Source organism: Geospiza fortis, unplaced genomic scaffold (assembly GCF_000277835.1).
Source record: "Geospiza fortis unplaced genomic scaffold, GeoFor_1.0 scaffold217, whole genome shotgun sequence".
Lineage (NCBI taxonomy): Eukaryota > Metazoa > Chordata > Aves > Passeriformes > Thraupidae > Geospiza > Geospiza fortis.
In genome coordinates, this window is record NW_005054392.1 from 2929036 (window position 1) to 2950907 (window position 21872).

General features: G+C 38.5%; 1 protein-coding gene across 1 annotated transcript in view; it reads right to left on the reverse strand.

Annotated features, from left to right (window-relative positions):
* The window catches only part of ENPP1 (ectonucleotide pyrophosphatase/phosphodiesterase 1), a gene marked incomplete at its 5' end in the record, with an annotated part of 55135 nt that overhangs the window by 19796 nt on the left and 13467 nt on the right, over positions 1–21872 (reverse strand). The window contains 10 exons of the mRNA XM_031060847.1: positions 178–250; positions 558–623; positions 1797–1906; positions 3052–3171; positions 4486–4565; positions 7795–7892; positions 12866–12926; positions 13096–13221; positions 16113–16229; positions 17716–17841. Coding sequence (XP_030916707.1) covers positions 178–250; positions 558–623; positions 1797–1906; positions 3052–3171; positions 4486–4565; positions 7795–7892; positions 12866–12926; positions 13096–13221; positions 16113–16229; positions 17716–17841 — 977 coding nt within the window. The remainder of the gene's footprint in view (positions 1–177; positions 251–557; positions 624–1796; positions 1907–3051; positions 3172–4485; positions 4566–7794; positions 7893–12865; positions 12927–13095; positions 13222–16112; positions 16230–17715; positions 17842–21872) is intronic.

Below are 21872 nucleotides of genomic sequence, written 5' to 3' on the forward strand. Positions count from 1 at the left end.
ATATGTTTTATGTCAATGTTAATCATGGATGGACTGTCTATTCACAATTTTTTTTCCTAAAAAGCATACTTCACATGATCTCAGTTAACCTAACATGAATTATGGAACTTATAGAGTCAGAGCAAAGTGTCAAGCTTTAAAAAAAAAAAAAAATTAAGAAACTACAAAACTACTTACTCCACTGCTTACTGGTCCAAACTTATGGCCCGAGGAATCTGGTTCTTCTAAATACAGAGTGTAAAAGTGTGGTCTATATCAAACAGTACCAAAAATGTAATATTTTACATACATGTTGAGACAGTTTGAAGAGATTATATTTCAACAATGGAGATCACATATTGGAAATCATGCTGTCATTCAGAGGAAAAATACATTAAACTGAGAGATGCAACTTAACTCAAAAAGTCCTCAGTCATAGAAACAGGTTTGCACTAAATAATATTTTAACATTGTTAGAATAAAGCAAAAGATATTGTTTAAAACAGAAATTCTGTTTACAAAGTAATTCATTGCAGTACCACTCGAACAGGAACTCACACTCACAAATCTATACCTACCTTTCATCTTCAGGTAGCTGCAGCCAGCGAAGGACAGTCACCACTCTTTCTTCAAAGGGGATTGAGCTGCATCAAAATAATACAATATCAATCAACCATGTGTTTCCAAGAGCTAAATCTTTTAGCCATACATTACCAAAATTAACTGTACTTTAGCAGAAAAAAAAAATCATTACAGGCTTTTTAGAGGGATAGAAATTTGTCTGTCCTAATTGCCTGACTACAGGAGTTTATGGCCTGATCTGAATCTTCCTTGAATATTGTTCCCAATATCATTAGAATAATGCTCCCAGTAATGCTTATGCTTATTTTACAAAGCAAATAATTGGCCTCAAGGTGCAAAGTCACATGCAGGCTTTTATTCCTACATTATGTTTTGAAAAATTCCTAGTTTAGGAGTAGGGTTGGGTATTTTAAATTTAAATAGGTTGAATAAAAGTTTTTCATACTATGTTACAAAGTTGATCTCTGCATCAATTACTGAAGTAGACCAACAATAAGCACGTTGACTTTTAACAACACGAGGCAACCACAAAGTAAGTATTCAGTGTTTAACACAAGTTCAAGTAACAGTGCATCATCAGTTCCTAGGGAAGAAAATATAGACAGCAAATCAAGACACAAAAATTCCATCCTGTAGGATGAGTGTAAGAAGAGAAAATGATCCCAAGATAGAAATGAGAAGGCTGATTTCTTGGGCAAGATTTGAGATTATTAAATAAATGGTGATAAACATTTTCATTAAGCAGAAAATGTTTAATTGCAGTGAAGAGCAATCACTGACTAAAATATGAGTGCCTTAATATTTTCAGAATCTGCAATGAAAATAATTTTAAATTGGAACAGCTAACCACAGTCAGCAGTAAAACTTTAGTTTCCATAGACAATATCACATCAAAACCTCATCCATTCACTCATGAGAAGTTTGGATTGAAATATTCTACGCCAGCCACAAAAGGTTTGTATAAATAGAAAGAGTAAAGCACTAGAGCTTCAAAGCTGGTTATGCTTAAAGCTGATTTTTACACATCTTACCATTAAAACATTTCTTGAGGAATGAAAAGATAATTAAACAAAGGTTCTACATTATACTGAAACAAAGTTAATTGGATCCTAGCCTTTTTTCTCCATTGTACAAAATTATTTAGAAAAGTAGGGGAAAAGTATGCTTTCCCTGGAATCTGTCCCACGGCAATCGTTAAAGTCAAATATTCCTCTAAGAGAAAGGCATTTACATACCCATTGTATATTTCATACAGGTTTGGAAAGGTTCCATTCACTGCTACATCAGACCCAGGCCAGAAGAAGGTCCCTGCTTTCAGCCCTTGGTACATGGCTGTGAGCCAAATCTGCCAGAGAACATTCCCCATGGTTAGCGCCCATCACTGAACCAGTTGAGAGCCTGCCAGGCCCTCGGCCCCTCACCATCTCCACACCCTTCAGCAAGATCAGAAACCAATCGCCTCACAGCGCACTCCAGTCCATCCTGCCTGTCATCGCTATCTGCAGCCCAGCTACACCCTGTAGACTGATTCCTTGTGGCAAACACTCGCATCCCTGCTGCTGCAATGCCACAGAGAGCCAGGACAGAGGTAGGAACCATTAGCAGAAACGCAATGGCAGAACCATGGCTGAAAACCAGGAAGGGGAAATGTCTCAGAAAACAGTGACAAAAGAACGGGTGTGAATATTCCAACGACCTATGTCACACAGACTCTTGACATACAGAAACAGCATTTTGGTCAGTTCTTTTGATTTTACTGTTGCTCTCATGGTTTACAGATCTATGCCTTCTGCATCTTTCCTGCCTAACTCACCCTATTCTCAGTGGCCTGCAAGTTCTACACCTGTATGTTCTTTCCTCAAGGAAAAAAGAAAAACCAAATAAAACAAAACAAACAAAACAAAACAAGCCACAACAACAAAAAAACAAACAACAACCAAAAAACCCCCAGTCTTCCCCACACACTAAATATTTACATCTCGTCCCTTGCTATTCTTCAGGCTAACGCTCACTCAAACTTTTCCATGCCACTTCATTTTCATGGTGATCTCATCAGTTTTGCCATAGGTATATGATTGAGCTGAGACAATTTCTTTTAAAACCACATCTTTGGACTTAGAAGAAATTTAAGCAGAGCATAAACCTTTATTAGTGCTTCTTATTACTCAATCTTATTGGTCTGTTGATGTCCTCACAGAAGTTAACTGCAAGCCCACTCATAAAAACAGATGAAAATCTGGTAGCTATATTAGCTATTTTAAGTCAGAATTCTCCTTAGGGAAAATTCCGTTTAAGTTCAAAAAAAGCTGTTACATTTTGTTTCATTTGTTATTTTTTGGCTCTAGTACGGCAATTCCTAGTGATGCTGAGTAATGCTTCTTGGCTGACTTATAATTACCCTCTGTCCTCTTTCAACATCCCTATGCATCCAAGCCATATTAAGTAACATAATAGGGTGATGTACATTCTCAGAAGGGTGGTAATACTTACAGGCTGGCCTTGGTACCACTGTGGGTTAAACTTCTCCTCACTTTTAAGGGTGAAGGATGCGTTTCTTTTGGGGTCATACATCTTGTTATCAATTATACCATGAGATTCAGGATACAGCCCCTGTAATTGAGAATATGCCTTGTTGCAATGCTCTAAAGAAAAAGAACCTTCCAGCTACTCAGACATATCCTTTAGACAAATATATCCATTGAATAGTCACTCTGCTAGTGACTTCTACTCCACCAGTAGCTCAGGACCCAAATTTAGCAGCATCATCTCTCATTGCGTCCAAGCCCTACCATCCAACCCTTATTTGCTTCTCAGTGAGATTTAAAAAATATTAGGCACTGTCCTTTGGGATCAAACTGAAAGACACTCTTTGAATTCACACATTTGTTGTATCTTTAGTACCAAAAATAAAGCAATTACCTATGCTAGACCTCCATCACATGAGCAAAAGCTCTAGTTCTAGAAAACCACTACATGAGCAGTCAAAGAAGTGCGGGCACCAGGTCTTGGGTAGTTTTAGCAGACTTTCTGCTCTGTCTTTAATCAGACTAGCTACTTTTTACATTTATAAGGGATAAAACACCACCACCATTAGGACCTTGCTACTTTTCACAAGAATGAGGAGTGGAGGTACACCTCTGCACTGTACACCTCACGTGGCTACTGGGCATGATTAACGACTGTTAGTTGCATATTCAGTCATGGGGATTTGTGAGGATTACACAATTAAGCACCTCATTCCTGACCTTGTGTTCCTACCAAAGGTCTTGACAAACTGGGAAGATAAGAAAGTGTAGATCCTAGTATTTGACTGAATTTTAGTTGTGGCATGATGAAACTGAAAAGGATGTCCTGGATTCCAACCCTGCATTTGTGTTGTAAACCTCCATTTTTCTTTTTCCTCCTACATGCAAGAGGTGTCAAATTTACAAGATCAACTTTGTGTCATTTCTATGCAGGCTTAGGTACAGTCCATCACACAGAGCCAATATCAGCATGATGCTCAAATCTTTCCTCTCATTTCATACCCTTCTTTTCATCATGCCAGGCTACCTTAATGAAGTGGAATAAGGTTGGCAACTTAAGGCAGTTAGGCTGCTCCCACTCCAAGAGTGGAAACTGCAATTTAGTGCAAATATTTACACAAATGAGGAGCTGTAAAGTGATGTGAACTTTTGGCTATATGGGATTTTTCCACAGCTACTCTTGGAAGGACTGGATTTTGGATTTACTAACATTAGATCTGGCCACTTAGCTGTAGTGTTATATAATAGCTGTTAACCTAAGTTACATAAATAGAATACATAATTTTTCCTATTCTGAACGGAAAGCAAATTATTTTAATAACACATCAAAATATATGATTCCCTTGGAGAAAACTTGATAATGAACAGTAGTGGAAACATATTATACAAGAATTCTTACTGTGACAATGGAGTAATGGTTGGGAAAGGTTTTTGAAGGATACACTGGTCTCATACTGGAAGTGTATGTTCCACATTTCTCTAGAGGAAGTGACAAAGAAAGTTCAGCAAAATTACTGAAAAAAATAACTTGCAAGTTTCTCTCATGACAATGTATAGCTATTAAAAAAAAAAAACCAACCGAAACCATAATATATTTCCAGAAAGTTTTCACTCCTCAAAATTGTGGACTTAATACTTAAGTTTTCTTCCCATATTAACTTACAACCTGACTAAAACCCTATTAACACAAACTTTATATATGCCTAATGGCTGACTGCAATGGTCACATCAGCAAAACCTACAGCCGTTGTGAAAAGCATGTACAGAGAAGAATGAAAAATGAAAGAAATCACACCCTCCAAAGTTGCCCTGGTATACAGTAAATGCAGTCTGCAACTTGAGACCAACCAGAGACTTAACCTTGGGTGCTCCCAGAGGAGTGGTGAAGTGGCCACTGACACAGTGGTGCCTGGCTCTCTAAGCCATCTGTCAAATCATTGCTTGTTTTGCAGTCTTCCTTTCTTGTTTGTGGGGCTTTTAAAATATAAAAAATAAGCTCTTATTCTAGGATGAATGTCAAAGTGTTCTTTATTTCAATATACAAATCATATGGCTTTAGGGAGATTATTATACAGTATTTGCTAGTATGAAGAGGCATTAGCAAGGCCAAAGCAACTGGGCAAGCCTTATTTAAGGGGTCTAAATTTCCATCAGCAAACGTGTGGGTCCCAGTTTTCAGAAAGAAAAAAAATGCTTTCATGACAACTTAAAAATACCAAAACTGTTTCAACAGATGCTAAAGAACCAAAACTAATGACCCTATAAGAAGAACATCACTGCATCATCTTTACTGACTCTGGGTAATTATATATAATATAAATAGAATAGAAATTAAAGGCTTCATAATATAGGAGGTGTTGCACAAAGGCACTTTGAACTCATTGGATTGGGGCTTCAATTAGATTTCAGTTGAAATAGTATATTTCATCTAATCAGGATAAAAGAAGCCAGGCCAGAAAAATATATCCTCTCAAGTCATACAGGCACCACCTCCCACACTTGTGCTCTGTAAGGAACTAATAATCACTTGCATCTTCTTTTATTACTGGAAAACACCTAGCACATTTCAACTACTTCCAAATCTGTTTGTTGAGACTGTTTTCCAAAATCTTAGTTTTTTGATGTGGGTGTCTGAGAAGGTTGTTTTATTTTTTTCTTTTGTTTTGTTTTGGTTTGCTTTTTAAAGTAATAGAGAAACACACTTAAAAAGTTTTGCCAAAAATCCTAGGGAGTTTTTGCTTGGCCTTTCCATCAGAGGTATCGTTATTCTTTTTAGCTCATTGGCTTTGTTAAAGATGTTTTAAAACAAAAGGATCCTTTATCTAAAACTTAAAATATCACAGCATAATTGTATATGAAAATGTCTTCTCTGAACACTATATGCTTACAGCAAGTTAGTGAATGTGAGTAGCTGTTCACTGCTTTGTAAATGCTGTCATTCTTAAACTCTTTTTGAAAATTTAATAGTCCTATAAATGGACAGCTGTGAACTCCAAAATTATTTAATACAAGTTTTCAGCAATAGTAAAACCATTTATTCACTACTGTTATCTGTCTACACAGAGGAATAGATTCCATTACCCTTTTCTGAACAGTGAAGGCCTGCAGGAGTATTTACTCACTCATAGAGAAGTTTATTTTTACAATATGACTGCTTCCACCATTTTTGGACACATGGAACATAAAGCACATAAGAGATTTGAAGCCACAGGCCCTCAGAGTGGATATACACCTCAGTGACACCAAGTTTCACTTATGAGAATATTTTTCTCTTACTAAAGAAAATTTGCTTTATCTGAGTATTTCACCAATTTTTTACTATGAGGGAAAAAAGAAGAAAACTGAAGATCCCATAGCACATTGTATAGCAAAGCCCTCCTAGCATATTACCAAAAAATGATCCAGAGTACTTAAGAACCATAAGCATAATGCAGAATTAATACTTGCCCCCAGACTGGGGCAAGTATTTTGTTGGATATAAAACATGTATTATTAGGCATTCTGGTATTAGAATCTTTTAAAAATACACGTTTTGACCATCAAAAACTTTGTAGCTGTGGAGAAGTGAAATGACTTTGATGAAGATACAAATATATTTGTATTTCTTAGTGGTCAGAATTTGTCATGGGCTCAGTGCAAAGCGAAGTGCAAGTTAATTATAGAAGTCAATGAGAGAAGTCCCACTGTAGTCTATCCAGACCAAAGAATGAAAAAACTTTACATGTGTACGTGGATACCGCAGACTGGATGTCCTACAGATGCTTTGCAACACTTCTATCTTGTATCTCAGGCAGAGCTAGAATAATGTGTACTAGCCAGCCTCTCCTAGAAATGTCCCAGAATTTTTCTCCAGCTTATATTTTTTATAACTGCGTCTAATGAAAACTTTGCAAATGTCTCCTTTTATTCTAGCACGGAACAAAACTAAAAAGAACCCAAAACCTCAGATACATCTGCGAATTGTTATCCTCTGGAATGCTTCAAGTTGTAACAACCACTGTGAAAAAAAGCAAGTATTTTTACTGATTTATTTTTAGTCAAACTGAAACCAGGCACCCCAGGTAGTAATTTCTGAATGTCAAGAAGATTGGCATATTTTTCAGACAAGAAATACCATCAGTTTTCTACAGACCACAGCCAAAACAGAAACAGGAAAAGTAACTAAAATTATTTAGACACCACCAAATCAAGTGAGACACTAGAAAAGCTGGGGAATATTTCTTCTGGAAATGTTTGTTAAATTAAGGTTTTCTTGGATTCATTACATTTCTACCAGCCCTTCTATATCATCTCCTCTTAGTCTATTCCTTCTCTGTCTTCTTTTTCCAAATATAATCAAATGCTTTTCATTTCCCAAAACCGTTCCACCTAAATATGAGATGATATGCATTATAGAGTAAAAAGGATCTACTTCTATTTTGAATAAAATAACCTCACAGCAAAAAAAAAAAACCCACCTCCTAAATATAAAAGGGGCTATAACTTATAAGATTTCACTGAAAATCAAAAGGGGCCTTTCCTCAAGCCCTCTCTTTCTTGCCCTTCTACTCTCCAACACCTGAAGGTCTTTGTGCATGGGTGTTCTTTAGGGCAACAACTTCCATATTCATGGCAGAAGAGTGAGGATTTTAAAGAGTGAGGAAAGCTGCATTTGTGGTTTTTTTCAGGTAAGACATCATAATAGTTGTTAGACAAAGAAACTACTCACGTAATTTGCTAATAACAGGTAGAAGTCCACCCCAAGTCTGCAAATATTCCGCTCTGAAGCCATCCAATGAAAATAGCAACACTGGAGACTTGGTAAATCTGAACAAACAGAAACTGAATATTAAAAGACAGACTCTGAGAAACAGTTTCCTATCACTAACTTCAAGAAAGTTTCCCCAGACAGTGGAAATGTTCATTATGGGGCTACAAGCCAGGCCAAGGAAGTCCCCCTCAGCAGAAGTTTTCTGGCACAGTGCTGAGCAAACTGCTCCTGTCCCTCTGCTCAAAGGTTGGCAGAGCAATCCGTGCCCAAAGAGGCTGAGGTTTGCAGCAGGGCATGCACAGAAAAGTCATGGCACGGCCAAACACACCTTTAAGGTGAACCAGCCAAGATGCCCAGGTGATCCATCTGGTGGGTTTGGTACTCCTTATCTTGGAACCAGTCCCACTGAAGCAACATTCAGCCCCTCAAACCCTGTTCTCCCACCCTGAGCTAAGAGCAGGGAAAGAAATAAGGCAATGCAAAGCCAAACTTTCCTTATTCACTTTCCTCCTGAACAAGCTGTAACCTACATGAAAAAAAAGGATTATATACATATATATATATACAGTGCACAGAACTGTAAGCAAGTCTAATGTACAGGGTATGTTAAATCAGCAACTAAAACACATACTTTTCCTCTCATCTTACGAGGATTATCCAACCAAAAAGAACTTCCTTACTGTTCCAAAAGTCCTACCAATCTCCAAACTCAAAAATGTGGACCTGAGACTGGAAACACTTTAACAGCATTTCTGCCAGGAACTTTACAGATAAATTCAGATATGCATTTCACTGGAACCAACAAAAACAAAATCTCCCCTTCCAGTCTCCACAGGACCTATGTTTTCCAGTCTTGACTTGCTCCCAGATTCAGCCCTGTTCAAACAATTTCTCTCCAACTGTAAGTACTTAAAACATTGCATCACAGACAGGAATAGTAACTTCTGTAACATCAGTAACTTCTTCCTTGAAGAAAACATACCCTGTGTTTGACCTATAGACATGAGGACATATGCGACTGAAAAAGAAATCACTGCTGTGCAGCCATAACTATTGAAAATATGGACTTTCATAAAACAATTTACTATTTATAATATTAAAATAGTGGTTTATTGCCAGCTCATTTTCCCTTTTTATATTTACTTTTTTTTAAACTTTTTTATACTCTAGTTTCCAAAAATAAAACAGTGAGGATAGAAGATAAATATTACTTATAAAGTGTTGACAATTTCTTTACTGATGTACGTCACAAAAAAAATCTGAAAAGCCATTTACAAATGAAACATTCATAAGCTGTGTGTCAGCCAAACAAATGTAACTATATTAAACTAAGGAATAGTCAGGCAACCAAAACATGTCAATCCTAAGAAAATTTTAATCAACAATTTCGAAAACAGTTCAGCCAAAAGGATTTATTTTTAGTTCAGAATTATTACATAGCCTACCCTATACCTCAGATAGAAAAAAACCTTTAGATGCATTTCTAAGATGTATGTTTGTAGCCTGTTTTTTAATTTATTTGGCACAGGTGGGAACAAGAAATGAATAATTTTCAGGTCAAAACTAAAGCCATATGGCAGAACAGAGTAAGGAAACTTTATGCACTACTTTTGCCTATATTACAAGTATTTTTTGCACTATGAATTCTGATCTCCCCGAGTTTTGCAAATACCTTCTCCATGTTCCTTCTCAATAAATTGATTCACTTCAGCGCAGAGGTCTAAAAATCTTCACTGCAAAGTTCTGTGCAATAAAATGCAAACTTTGAGGCAAAGTCTGTTCAATATTACTTACCAGCAAGTCTAACTTAAAAAAAAAAAAACAAAACCAAAACCAAAAGCAGAAAACCCCACCAAACTTAAAACAAGCACTTAGAAAGGGACTTTACGCAACTGTTTCTGGTTTGGCATTTACAAGTAAACCAACTGTTAAGTACATGTTTTGGTTGTCTGCAAATCTAGCTACTGACCCCTTCTCACATGTAAAATTAAACTTGGCAAAATAGGCCATTGCCACAATGACAGCAATTGCCCATTTCACTTCTTGTATACTCTACACATGCCAAAACTCATGTATTTAGTGATCTGCCCTAGTGCTCAGGGAAGCAAAGCAGGACAGACCATGTTAAACCACTGTCTCTTTGGAACAGCTCCAGCAAAATCCCCAGAGAAACCCAATCTCCATTCTGAGGTATATCAGCCACTTCCATGCAATTTTCCTGTCAGTGGCCAAGACTGCACTTGCTACTTAATGAACGGGCTGTCATGAGCAAGCAAGCCTGGGAGGCTCAAGTTTTGGTCCTGTTGGGTGATTCATGCTGGCTGTGTCCAGAAAGCAAGACAAGCATGTTTCACAGTTCTTGGATAAATAGGTATGCCACACATCCTGACTCCAAACTGAAGGAAATGCAGCAGCAATTATCCCTTCCTATAAACTGGCTTCTATGGAAACATTATGCAGGCAACACAGACTTCCTGTGGTCTAGTAGGTTCACCAGTCAGGATGATCAAGAGGCCAGAACCATGGAATACATTGCCAAGTTGACCTCCCTCACTGCAGGCAGGTTAGACCATAATTAAATGAAAGAGAAAGAAAACAAAATAAGAAGGAAAAGAAAGTTCCCTTGAAAAGCTTAATGTAATACACAGAAGACTTCTCATCCCACACACATTCATACTGCCTATATACAGCCATAAAGCACAAGAGGAAAAGCTTTCTTTTCCACTAAATGTACAGAAAGCCCCAGCAGGAGGCATAAGAGCAATCCCCAGAAATAAAGAGAGATCAGCAAAGAGGAAAGTAACCAGATGCTCTTACAGCTCAATGAAGACAGAGCAAATAGTAATAGGCCTGAAGTACAGAAAAAGACATGAGGACAAAAAGACAGCAAAAAGTCATCAGTAAAGCCATCTATGTAAGTACTAGGGTAAACTGCTTAAGTAAGTTTGAATTGTCTGAATATTACTTCACTCCTAGAACAGTGGGAATGACTAGATCACTCCTGAGATCTTACAGCCTATTAACTTTATAATCCTATTAAATAATATAGAACCCAGTTTTGGAAAGACTAAGTGTACTTAATTTTAAGTTGTTGATCAGTGAAATCAGCAAGCAGTTGATCTCACTGAAATCAGTGGGATTTCTCAGATTAAGCACCTCATTGAATGCTGTGTCATCTTTTGTCTATTCTGCACCACAGGAACAGCTAAAACTAAAACAGAATAAACAGCTAAAACTAAAACAGAATAAAACCAGCAACCTGAACCCACAAAATATGCTATATTAATATGCACAGATTCAGAATTGATATCCTGAAATCTCAAAACGAGCACTGCAACTAAATTCACCTGCACTACTGCCTACCACACAGCATAGGAAGAAGTGGATTGTTTACAGAGTTGTTACTTTTGGGAGAGGCTTGTGCGCTAATAGTCCGAGATGAACCTTCAGTCAACACTATTTGATTCAACTTTGACCACACATCACCCTTTCCTGGGCGGGGTTTTATTGCAACATTTTGGGGTTTACCAGGATTAAAACAATTTTAGAGGAGTAACTATGCATCCCTTTCATGAGTTGAACAGAAAAAAAAGACAAACAAAAAACCCTAAAAACAAGTTAACCAACAGGAATTGCCCTACAGCATTTGCGTCAGTAACTTTGACTGTGAATCTGCACAAGACTCTTCTTTGTTTACCAACCTCTTGGGGGCAACGCTTCCTAACCCTGTTAGAGAAATCATCACTCTAGACTCAGTTCTCAGCAAGAAGTCCCAAATGGCTCCTGAACTCAGAACAAAATTCAATGACAAAAACTTCAAGAACCACCCCTTCCTACATAGGGGATTACTGGCGACTTGGACTACAAGCTGGGCAGAAGCTCCAGTTTCTGTCCTGATGAAGGTTCTGACATGTTAGCAACTGTTAGTGCTCTGAATCAGAGTGAAGGGTACTCAATTAGTATGAAATATTTCACATGGAAATATTTGTACATGGAAGTATTTTGTTTGACAGTATTATAAGGCCGATGAATAAAAATAGCATGTTTTAAATATCTTAAGTCAAAACTGTAATGACATAAGAACAAAATAAAATGGTTTTACTTTACTAGAAATATCCCATTGCTCTATAATTTCAAAATCAAAATAAAAAGGTGTGTGTTTTTTGATACTACTCAGACAAGAATACAGTTGTCCCATAACATGTCTAGTAAGTATTTACTACTGGAACATAAATCAAAATCTAGAATTGAAGTGCCTTTTATTGACAGCTTAGATATACAATCATAGTTTATAGTCAACTTTAACTACAAACTTAGTTAGAAGATCCCACAGCAAAAACAGTTCAAGTAATACAAGCTTTTTTTTCCTGGCTGGGAGCTCTGCTGTACTATTCAAGCCTGAGTGCTGATGCCATAAACCACATGAGTCATTCCTCACACACTGTATACATAACTTGCAGGAGCAGGCCCAATGTGGAGCTGAGCCAGAGAATACAAGGATCCCATGGCACTTTACACCTTTTAAAGAAAGTAATTCAGACAGCTTGCAAATAGTGTTGTCCCACTCCTGGTGGAGCTGGAACACAGATCTGCCCACAATTTGCGGTCCTGAGGCTCGAAAATGCAAGGTATTGGAAAGGTATTTTAAAGAGACAAGGGAGGGAGACAGGAGTCTAAGATTGCTGGATGGGTCCCAAAGTATCTGGAATGATGGGTATTGTAGCACATGTAGGTCAATAGTATGACTGGCAACCAGGCAGAGTTGCCCAGGGCACACATACCTGCGAGAAACACCAGGATTGAGGAATAGGCATATCTTGCAAGTCAAGCAAGTGCTGAGATAGAGCAACCTGATGGGTTAGTAAGCACCACCAAATGGTGGCTGAAGAGGTGTTCATCTCTGTCTGGCAGCTGCTTTCACTGTGTGTGTAAAAGGCAAGCAGGTCCCAGGAAGGCACAGCAGGGAACACAATCTCAAAAATGAAATGCAAGCAAAGAGCAGAGCTATGCAAATATAAAATTTCCTCACCCTTTTGGACACTGAGGTTCAGTAATGTTCTCACACTCTTCTTCAACCCAGCTTGCCTCTCCTTAAAACAAAAGAATGCAATATATTTTTTAAGACAGTACATTCTTACTGATAGATGCAAGGCTTTTTTCATGTTACCGGATGCTTTTAAAGTCATATTATGCTCTTGCTCCATTTATACAAATATAGGTACATATGAAAGAGGGTAGTAATTTGTTGATAATACTTACCTTTACAAACAGCTTGATAATTAACACAGCAATCGTTGTTTTCCACACAATCATCTGAACAGGAACAACGATATTCTAGTCTCCTCTTTTCTCCACACCTGAATTTGTTGCAGGTCCATATGTGGGCTAAAAAACAGGTGAGAGAGAAGGACAGCACAATGATTAATTTATCTTACTGCTGTAAGTCCAGAAGTAATAAAGCAAGTGTTAAGTTCAGTCTCAAATCTCTACTCACTGAGAAACAGTCCTCAGGTGTAACAGAGATAATGAGTAATCTCATACATGCATAGTATCGCAAACTTTAGCACTTCAGGAAGTAGGAACACCCATGAGTAAATATCCAAGAGCACAATCATCTGAATACAGCTATGCAGCATATGGGTATAAATACCACAGATCAAAAGAATTCATTTTACAGATCTCCTAAAATATGGTAATTTATGTGGGTTTAATTTGATAAGCTCATACTATAAAAAAAAGCCCCAAAACTCCACCAGATAAAAAAATTAGCCTGAATTTTGAATGCCTAGAAAACAGTGAGAAGCATTAATTTATTCTGACTTGCATTTGAAGTCACAGTGGATTTTACCAGTCACCATCAAGCACTCCAGCCTCTTTCAGCACCTCTTAGTAATAGGCATCACTGCCACTATTTAAGACTCTATACATAAGTTCACAGGAAGACCTACTGACTTCAGCCCCACTGCTGATTTTATTAGAGAACAATATTGGTTTCTCTGAATGGCATATTCCAATACATTGTATCATCTGAAGACCTGGATGTCCTGGTTGAACATGAGCCCGCAGTGCCCGGGCAGCCAGGAGAACCAAGCATGTCCTGAGGGGCATCAGGCACAGCATGGCCAGCCAGGCAAGGAAGGGGATTCTCCTGCCCTGCTCTGCCCTGGGGCAGCCTTACCTCCAGTGCTGGGGGCAGTTTTGGGTGCCACAATATAAGTGCTAAACTAGGAGAAAGTGCCCAAAGGAGGGCCATGAGAATGGTGAAGGGTCTGGAGGGGAAACTTTATGAGGAGCAGCTGAGGTCACTTCGTTTGTTCAGCCTGGAGAAGAGGAGACTGAGGAAAAGCTCCATTATAGCCTTCAACATTGTCATGAGAGGAAGCAGAGGAGCAGGTATCAGGCTCTTCATCCTCGTGACCAGTGAGAGGACTCAAGGAAAGAGCATGAAGTTGAGTCAGGTGAGCTTTAGATTAAGTATCAGAAAAAGATTTTTCACTCAGAAGGTGGCTGGGCACTGGAAAAAGCTCCTCAGGGAAGTGGTGACAGCACCAAGCCTCCCAGAGTTCAAAAAGCATTTAGAAAACTGTCAGGCACATGGTGTGGCTCTTGGCTTGTCCTATGCAGGATCAGGAGTTGGACTTCATGATCCTGATGGGTCCCTTCCAACTCAGCATATTCTGTGATTCTATGATTTGTTAGCAGTCATGAACACAAATAAATCCTTTACATTCAGTCAAGATAAACACCAGTGAATTTACAAATTTACCAGCTGAGTGAATACTTAAATGAAGATCTTAACAGAGACATGGAAGCCAAATCTAAATGTTTGAGCAGAAAAAACTCAGTGATTTTCATAGATGACTAGCAATTAGAAATCCCTAAAAGTATTGTCAGGAGGTTAATCTCACTTTCAGTAATTACTTTCAGCAATTCCACTAATATCAAATAGATCTCTACTTCCATGAGAGAGAGAAGAATCTATTATGGTTCTAGTTACATGATACTATTGGGAAATTAGACTTTGATTTTCCACTGATGTTAGCTTATTTTTAAAAAACTCCAAAAAACAGCACCAATGAATTAATTCATATTCCTAGTGCTAAGACAGACTCTCCAGTTTGCTTTTAAAGAGCCTTCAGGGGGAGTGATGTAAGAACACAGAGTAAAACCCATGCAATTATATACCTGGATATATCAACTATATATGTGTAACTTGACTTTCAGTAGCAGCCAATTGAGGCAGGGATCTGAGCTCAGTTTAATCATTTGGTTTTCAACGTCCACATTGGAATTTTAAATGTATCAGTGTGGTCTCACCCAGAAATTAATCAAATGTATATAAAGAGGAGTAAGAAGAAAAAAACTTAACTGAAAGGAATGCTGCTTTTGAAGCTTAAAGGCAAAACCAAAGTAGAGAAAATAGTCAAGTGCTGTACTTGTTGTTCTACCCACACTAACATCTTTCCCTGTAAAATTTCTCTTAGGTATTTTTCACACGCTTGTCTATTTGACCTTTGCCTTCTGGCAAATCATGGCAGCTGCTTCTCATTTCGCAATCCTTCACCAGTGCAATCTGTTTTGTCATCCTGCCTTGATTCATGCTCATGACCCTTGCTTCACATTCAGGCAGGGGAGTAGCAAGGCCAAGGGCCTGAGCAGCTGGGTAGGGAGAGATGGCAGCTTTCACAGAGCTGCTCTGTCCTTCCCCTTTTTCACTCAGGCGATGACAGACAAATGCAATATGCAGAATGCACTTCTATTCCAGGCTTGCCCAAGAATGTAGGAGTTATCCCTGATGCCAGGGACAATGCAGGTTACTGTTGTCTCACCACCAGCAAACAAAAAGCTGGCTAAGACCTCAAGTTGCCATTGTTCCTCCTCCTTCCAAGGGGAAGGGCAGCAGCACAGTCTGTGGCAGCCTCTCTTCTCACAGGAGAGCTATGGGAAAGCCAGCCTACAGGCTTTGTCAGCTCCTAAGTAGTCCAGCTGGGTGAAATACAAGCTTTGCTTGCGTGAAACAGCAGTTGTACCAGAGCCCTGATGTTTCCACAGGAGTCCCCAGTACCACCATCATCACTGCAAGTCCATCCAGGAATGCAACACAGCATAAAAAGGAGAAGATGAGTGGCATCAGAAACACCCTGCTGCTCAGTAGCCCCATTTTGCACTCACAGCCCATCTGAAATAAGCCCTGACCACAGCACTACTCACATATGCTGAGCTGTCCCCTGTCAAAGAGCAGGAGAGATTGCTCCCTCAGTTTCTTCCATCCTTACCTGGTTGTATACATGTTTCCTGGTAATCTAAGCAGCAGTTTCCAAGCTTGACACAATCCTTATCGCAACGGCAGCTTCCAAAGGTCCTTTCAAAGCAACGACCTTTGCAGGTTTTCACTGTAATATTGGATAGTGTTAGATATCAGTGGCTGAGCCCAAATCAGTCAACATGCAAAAGAAACTAATACAGCCAGAGTGTGAAATGACACGGTGATTCCAACATACAGGATGGCTGCAAAAACAGTGGCAGCCAAAGGGAAGTCTTGATCCAACCAAATGCTTATTTCCTCTTACTGAACAAAAATAATTTTTCATCATATTGAACAAAGTGTTCTGTTCTCTTTTAGCAGGAACGTGGTGTTTCAGTATTGGCAGAAACCAATGAAATAAAAGCTAGTTGTGACTGTCCTCCCCCCTGGGTCACAGGAAGATGTGAGTACAGTCCCTCAGAGGATGTAAGATCTCAAGATGTAAGGATGGCTGTTCCAAAGCAGACACAAGAGATACAAACATGAGTATAATGCTCACTGGTTTATTTTTTGTTCAATTTCAATATCAAAAAAAGATATTCTTCTTCCACTAGATTGGTGTTGCTGAGGGCAGAGTGATAATAATAAAAAAATTTAAAAACCAAAACCAAACAAACAAAAAACCCCAAAACCCAACCAAACAACAACAACAACAAAACAACAAAAACAAGCAAACAAACAAAAAACCTAAAAAACCCCACCACCACCCAACTAGAAACTAGTGATGTGAAGGATTAACAAAAATGAAGAATTTGGTCACACTGTCTAATCCTGAGCAATCACCAGAAGGGAGTGAGGGAAATCCTCCATCATTTGGCCCATCTTCTGAAGAATCTTGAGGTGTGCGATATTAGGAAAATGAGATATTAAAGAACCAATACTGCGGAGCTGTAATAAAATGAGAAGAAACCTATATATATTGTAACAGAAGTTTTATAAACTGAACTTCTATTGAAAATAATTTTATGTTCAGCTTTGCAGTTATTCTTCACAGTTGTTCCCAAAGTGAAACCTAACTTCTTTAAAAAAAAAAATCTTTCGTAACCCTCTACCTGAAGAAACTTCACCATTGAAAAAACCACATATTTTTCAGAACAGAAAACAGACAGAGGAATTCCACCAGGAATGTTTTCAGGCTACAATTCTAACCAGTACAAAAAATAACCTTTTTTTTCCCTCCATAATTGACTGGAAAAGATGAAAAACAAATGTTCCAGGACAACATGAAACAGAAGTTGTTTTGTTTTGTTGTTTCATTTTGGTTTTTTTTAATGGTGAACTGAAAAAAGCCAGCCATTCACCACAGTGACAGCTGGGATACATGGAAGCTGCCAGATCAGACACTGAGTACCAGGATCACTTTACCTCTCAAGTGAGTACACACAATCATTGACTACACCTGAGGTTTATTTTCTGGTATTTTTATTCCACTCTTACTGATGCTGCTTCAAGCAATGCATGCAATCCTCCTCCTGCAGCAAGAAGGGTCGCATTCTGATAATATGAAAATTAATTCACAAAAAAAAAAAAGGAATTGTTGAGTAACATTACTAAATAAAAGACACAGTATTTACCATCTTTTGAACAGCTAGGCTTCAGGCCAAATATACATCCTAGGATTGTTGTTAACACGCAGACACAGAGTACCTGTGGGACATGAAGGAAAAGAAATAAATTACCATTGAATGGTTTTGAAAGTGCTCATTTTCTCTGTAATGCTATACAATTGTACTGAAATTCATAAAGATGCTGATTTGGAGGCCGATTTCACTATTTTCACCAGCAGTTTTCACTTCCACGAGTAGTTATGTTGTTTGCAATTAATTAGCAGTGTATGAACATGCTTGTCACTACTGGGCCTATGTATATAATTTCTTCTCAAGTCCTTTAGCATAGACATATATCACCATGTTTTTCTTGATTTCTTTTATATCATTCTTTCGTGATGATATATTTCTATTTCTTACATATTTTATAGAAAACTTTTTTATTCCATTCCTTCCTTGTATGTTGTTCTGAGAAGGTGAAGTTTTGCCATTAACCACAGGCGACAAACAGAAGGCATAGCCCTTAAGTGATACCTATAATTTTCTTAGGCAGGAAATCCCTTTCCCACTTCCTAGTATCCAGTTCATACTAGATCTGGGTCCACACCATGGTAAGCAACTGTGGGATGTCACATTAAGGCTGACCACAGTGTCTTGCACTGACCAGAAACTAGGCTGTGTTCATTATGGATTCTGGATGCACTGAAGTTATAGAACAAGCACTGTACTACCCTGGTCCAGCATGTCACAGCAGGATTTAATGCCTACTCAAATGCAGAGACAGATTTCTTTTAACCTCATTAAGTATTGGTTTTATTCTATAAACTCTTTGAAATATGCGTACTATCAGTGCTTATACAGTAATTAAAGAGAAGCCAAGAATGCAGTTACAATAGCTAGTCTATATATGTCTAGAATGTAATAAAGCACTTTGCCAGAAGTCCTGAAACAGAACATGCTACAATAATGCAGGCTTTCTTATACAAAAGAATTTTGAAAGCTCTGGTTAGGGAAAGAGTGTACATCCCACCTTTCCAGTCACTGTTTTCTGCAGAAAAATCACATTGAAGCAATACTTCAATAACTTCACATACATGGCTACACAATTCTGTCCCTTTTCTTCTTCTTTCCCATCAGCAAAATCTGCTGAGTCAGCTCAGTACGATGCCTAAATCATACTGTGATGTGGCAAAAATTGCCTCCATTTTAAAATGAACCTAATTATTTCTCAAGTTTATTCTTAAATACTGTGAGAACTTCAGTAACTAAAACCTATTTGTGTTATTTTTAACAACTCTACAGTTTACTATGCAATTTTGTTCACTAAGCAGTTAATAAAGACAGCAAGAAAGCAATTTCTGGAATGTGCAGTATTGGAATTCAGCTATTAGTCTGAATTTTGAACTAAAAATTATCAAAAGACCAAATTAATATAAAATATTTCATATATAACACTTATTTTTAAATTGAGCAATAGACTGGACCTCATGAAGCTGTGGCTTAGAATTCTGAACCAGGCAAGTCACTGGAATCTTATTCAACATCACATGCAGCATAGAAATAAACATTTTTTCAGTTCAATTACAGTCTTTGAATTGACAGGGGAAGAAGCAAAGTAATAAAAGACTGAAGGGCAAAAGCATCATCTATTCACCTGGATATGAAAAAACTTACAGAAAGATGCACCAGCATAAACCCAGCTATCAAGAATGAACACAAGTAGAGAGCTTTGTACTTTTTTGTTGTTGTTTTTGGGTCTTTTTTGTTTTGTTTTGTTTTGAAATCACAATACCAACAGGTGTGTTGTGTTAAACGCATTTACAACAATTCTCATACATATACAGTAATACATTACACAACAATACTTATAGATATACAGTAACATATTATACAACTATACTTATGCATTACAGTAATACATTATACCAGTTACATTACACCAGCATCTATCTCTACTACTCAAGGCAGTCATAACTTGAAGTAAACACCTCAAATGTCCCAAAACAAATCCCTCAAATGTCCCATAATTATTACTTGTTGGTGGCTCACCTATTCCAGGGTGTCTTGACTGAGATAATCAGGTCTAGACCTCTTTGTGGCTTCCACCGGCCACTCTCAGCTTCACCAACGCCGCCTCCCCCACTCCGTCCCAGTGGGTCACAGTAGCCCTAAACACTTTACACTAATACTTATACATTACAGTAAACATTACAACCATACTTATACATTACAGTGAACATTACAACTACAGAGTCCATCCCCTCCAGGGGCTTTTCCTGATGCACCCAGCCAGGAGCATCTGCAGCTAATCCAGCAGCGATCCAATGAAGGATATTGCTGCCAGACTGCCACAGAGCCCTGGCATGTCCAAAGCTTCTCAACCCTCTCCTGGGGTCCATCTTCTTCTGATAACAACAGAGTCCATCCTCTTAGGATTCTCCAGGGACTCTTCTGGTCCTCACCCTCTCCTAGGGTCCCGGGATTCTTCTCTTCTCTCCTGGGGTTCCTGGTCTTTGCGGCAGGCGGTTCCCTCTCAGCCTTCTCCTGGGCAGCCTTCTCCTGGGCAGCCTTCTCCTGGGCAGCCTTCTCCTGGGCAGCCTTCTCCTGGGCAGCCTTCTCCTGGGCAGCCTTCTCCTGGGCAGCCTTCTCCTGGGCAGCCTTCTCCTGGGCAGCCTTCTCCTGGGCAGCCTTCTCCTGGGCAGCCTTCTCCTGGGCAGCCTTCTCCTGGGCAGCCTTCTCCTGGGCAGCCTTCTCCTGGGCAGCCTTCTCCTGGGCAGCCTTCTCAACAGCCATGCAGCTCTGATTGCAGTCTTCATCTGGCCCTTACTCTGACTCTTTGGCTGACTCCACCCTTTTATGGTCCTTGTACTTAATTGCTTACAGGTGTATATGCCACTTGTTCTTAATTAGCCCCAGCTGCAACTCACTGGGGAATACTGTGCCCCCTTACCATTCTCCCTACACAGGTGCAGCATCAACACTTCCTGTTACATCAGTATCAACGATGTTATCTTCAATGTAAATTGTTCTGGACCTTTGAAATCCCTCATATAAAATATCATCTAGATAAGAGCAGGTGTGCAGGGAGATAGGTGACACTTCAAATGCAAGATGCCAAAGCCCAGCAAAATCAGGAGAGGGCAAGACCTGTTATTGTCCTTTCAACATTATTATTCTGTTATTGTTATTTTTATTAAATTACAAATTGATTAATTTATTTTTTTAAAAGCCAGATTGAGAAAATTTTATTTCATGGTGGAGATTTATTGCTTCTCTGCTCCCACCAGGCCCTGCTACTAAGATCAACGAGTAGAATGTCCTGTGAGATGCGAACACAAACAAGCTTTAAAACAAGCAAAACCCGCAGCTATTTGCTAAAACAAGCAAAACCCACTCTATTTGCAACAGCTTTATTCCCATATCTTTAAATAGCTACCTAGACCTACGACCTATGGGACTTTGGCCACCTAAGGCATCTCTGTACAGAAAACACATTGCAGTGCCACTAAATGGACCATTAATATTCCCTGATGAAGCTTCAGTGTAGGTAATGCAGGAATTTAATCATTAATGCAAAAATAAAATCTACATAAAACTCACCCTAAAGTGACAGCATTAGAATACTTCTCAATGTAAAACTGGTAAAACTTTGCTAAAATTCTCCCAAATAATTTCTGTGATTTTGGCACCAAATGTAATAAAATCACAGTTTTGTCTTGTATTCCAGGTTGTCAGTTCTACGCTTCTATGAACATAATTCCAAGAAGCAAAAACAAAAGGATTATGTTCACTGAGGCACGAGTACTCTTTTGGGTACAAAATACTACAAAATGCAATACTAAATACAATTATATATTAAGATATTGAAACTCTCAACTCACTACATTAAATCCTTTGTTTTCTTAACCTTAGTCCCACTAGCTTAAATTTTTGTCTTAAAAATATTTTACTGCAAAACATTAAAGCTTCCCCCTCCTTTTTGTTTTCCTCTTTCTTTCCTTCTTTAACACTTAATAAAGATTTTTTACAAAAACAGTAAGCTTACACATTAAACATCTGACAGTGTTCTAGGATGGCCAAATCTAACCCAGTGGAACCTCATGCAATTGCAGCTTGGTGTTTAAGGCTTTGAATTGAAGCTTTATTTTGAGCCTGAATGACTTCAGTCACATGGATATTATCCA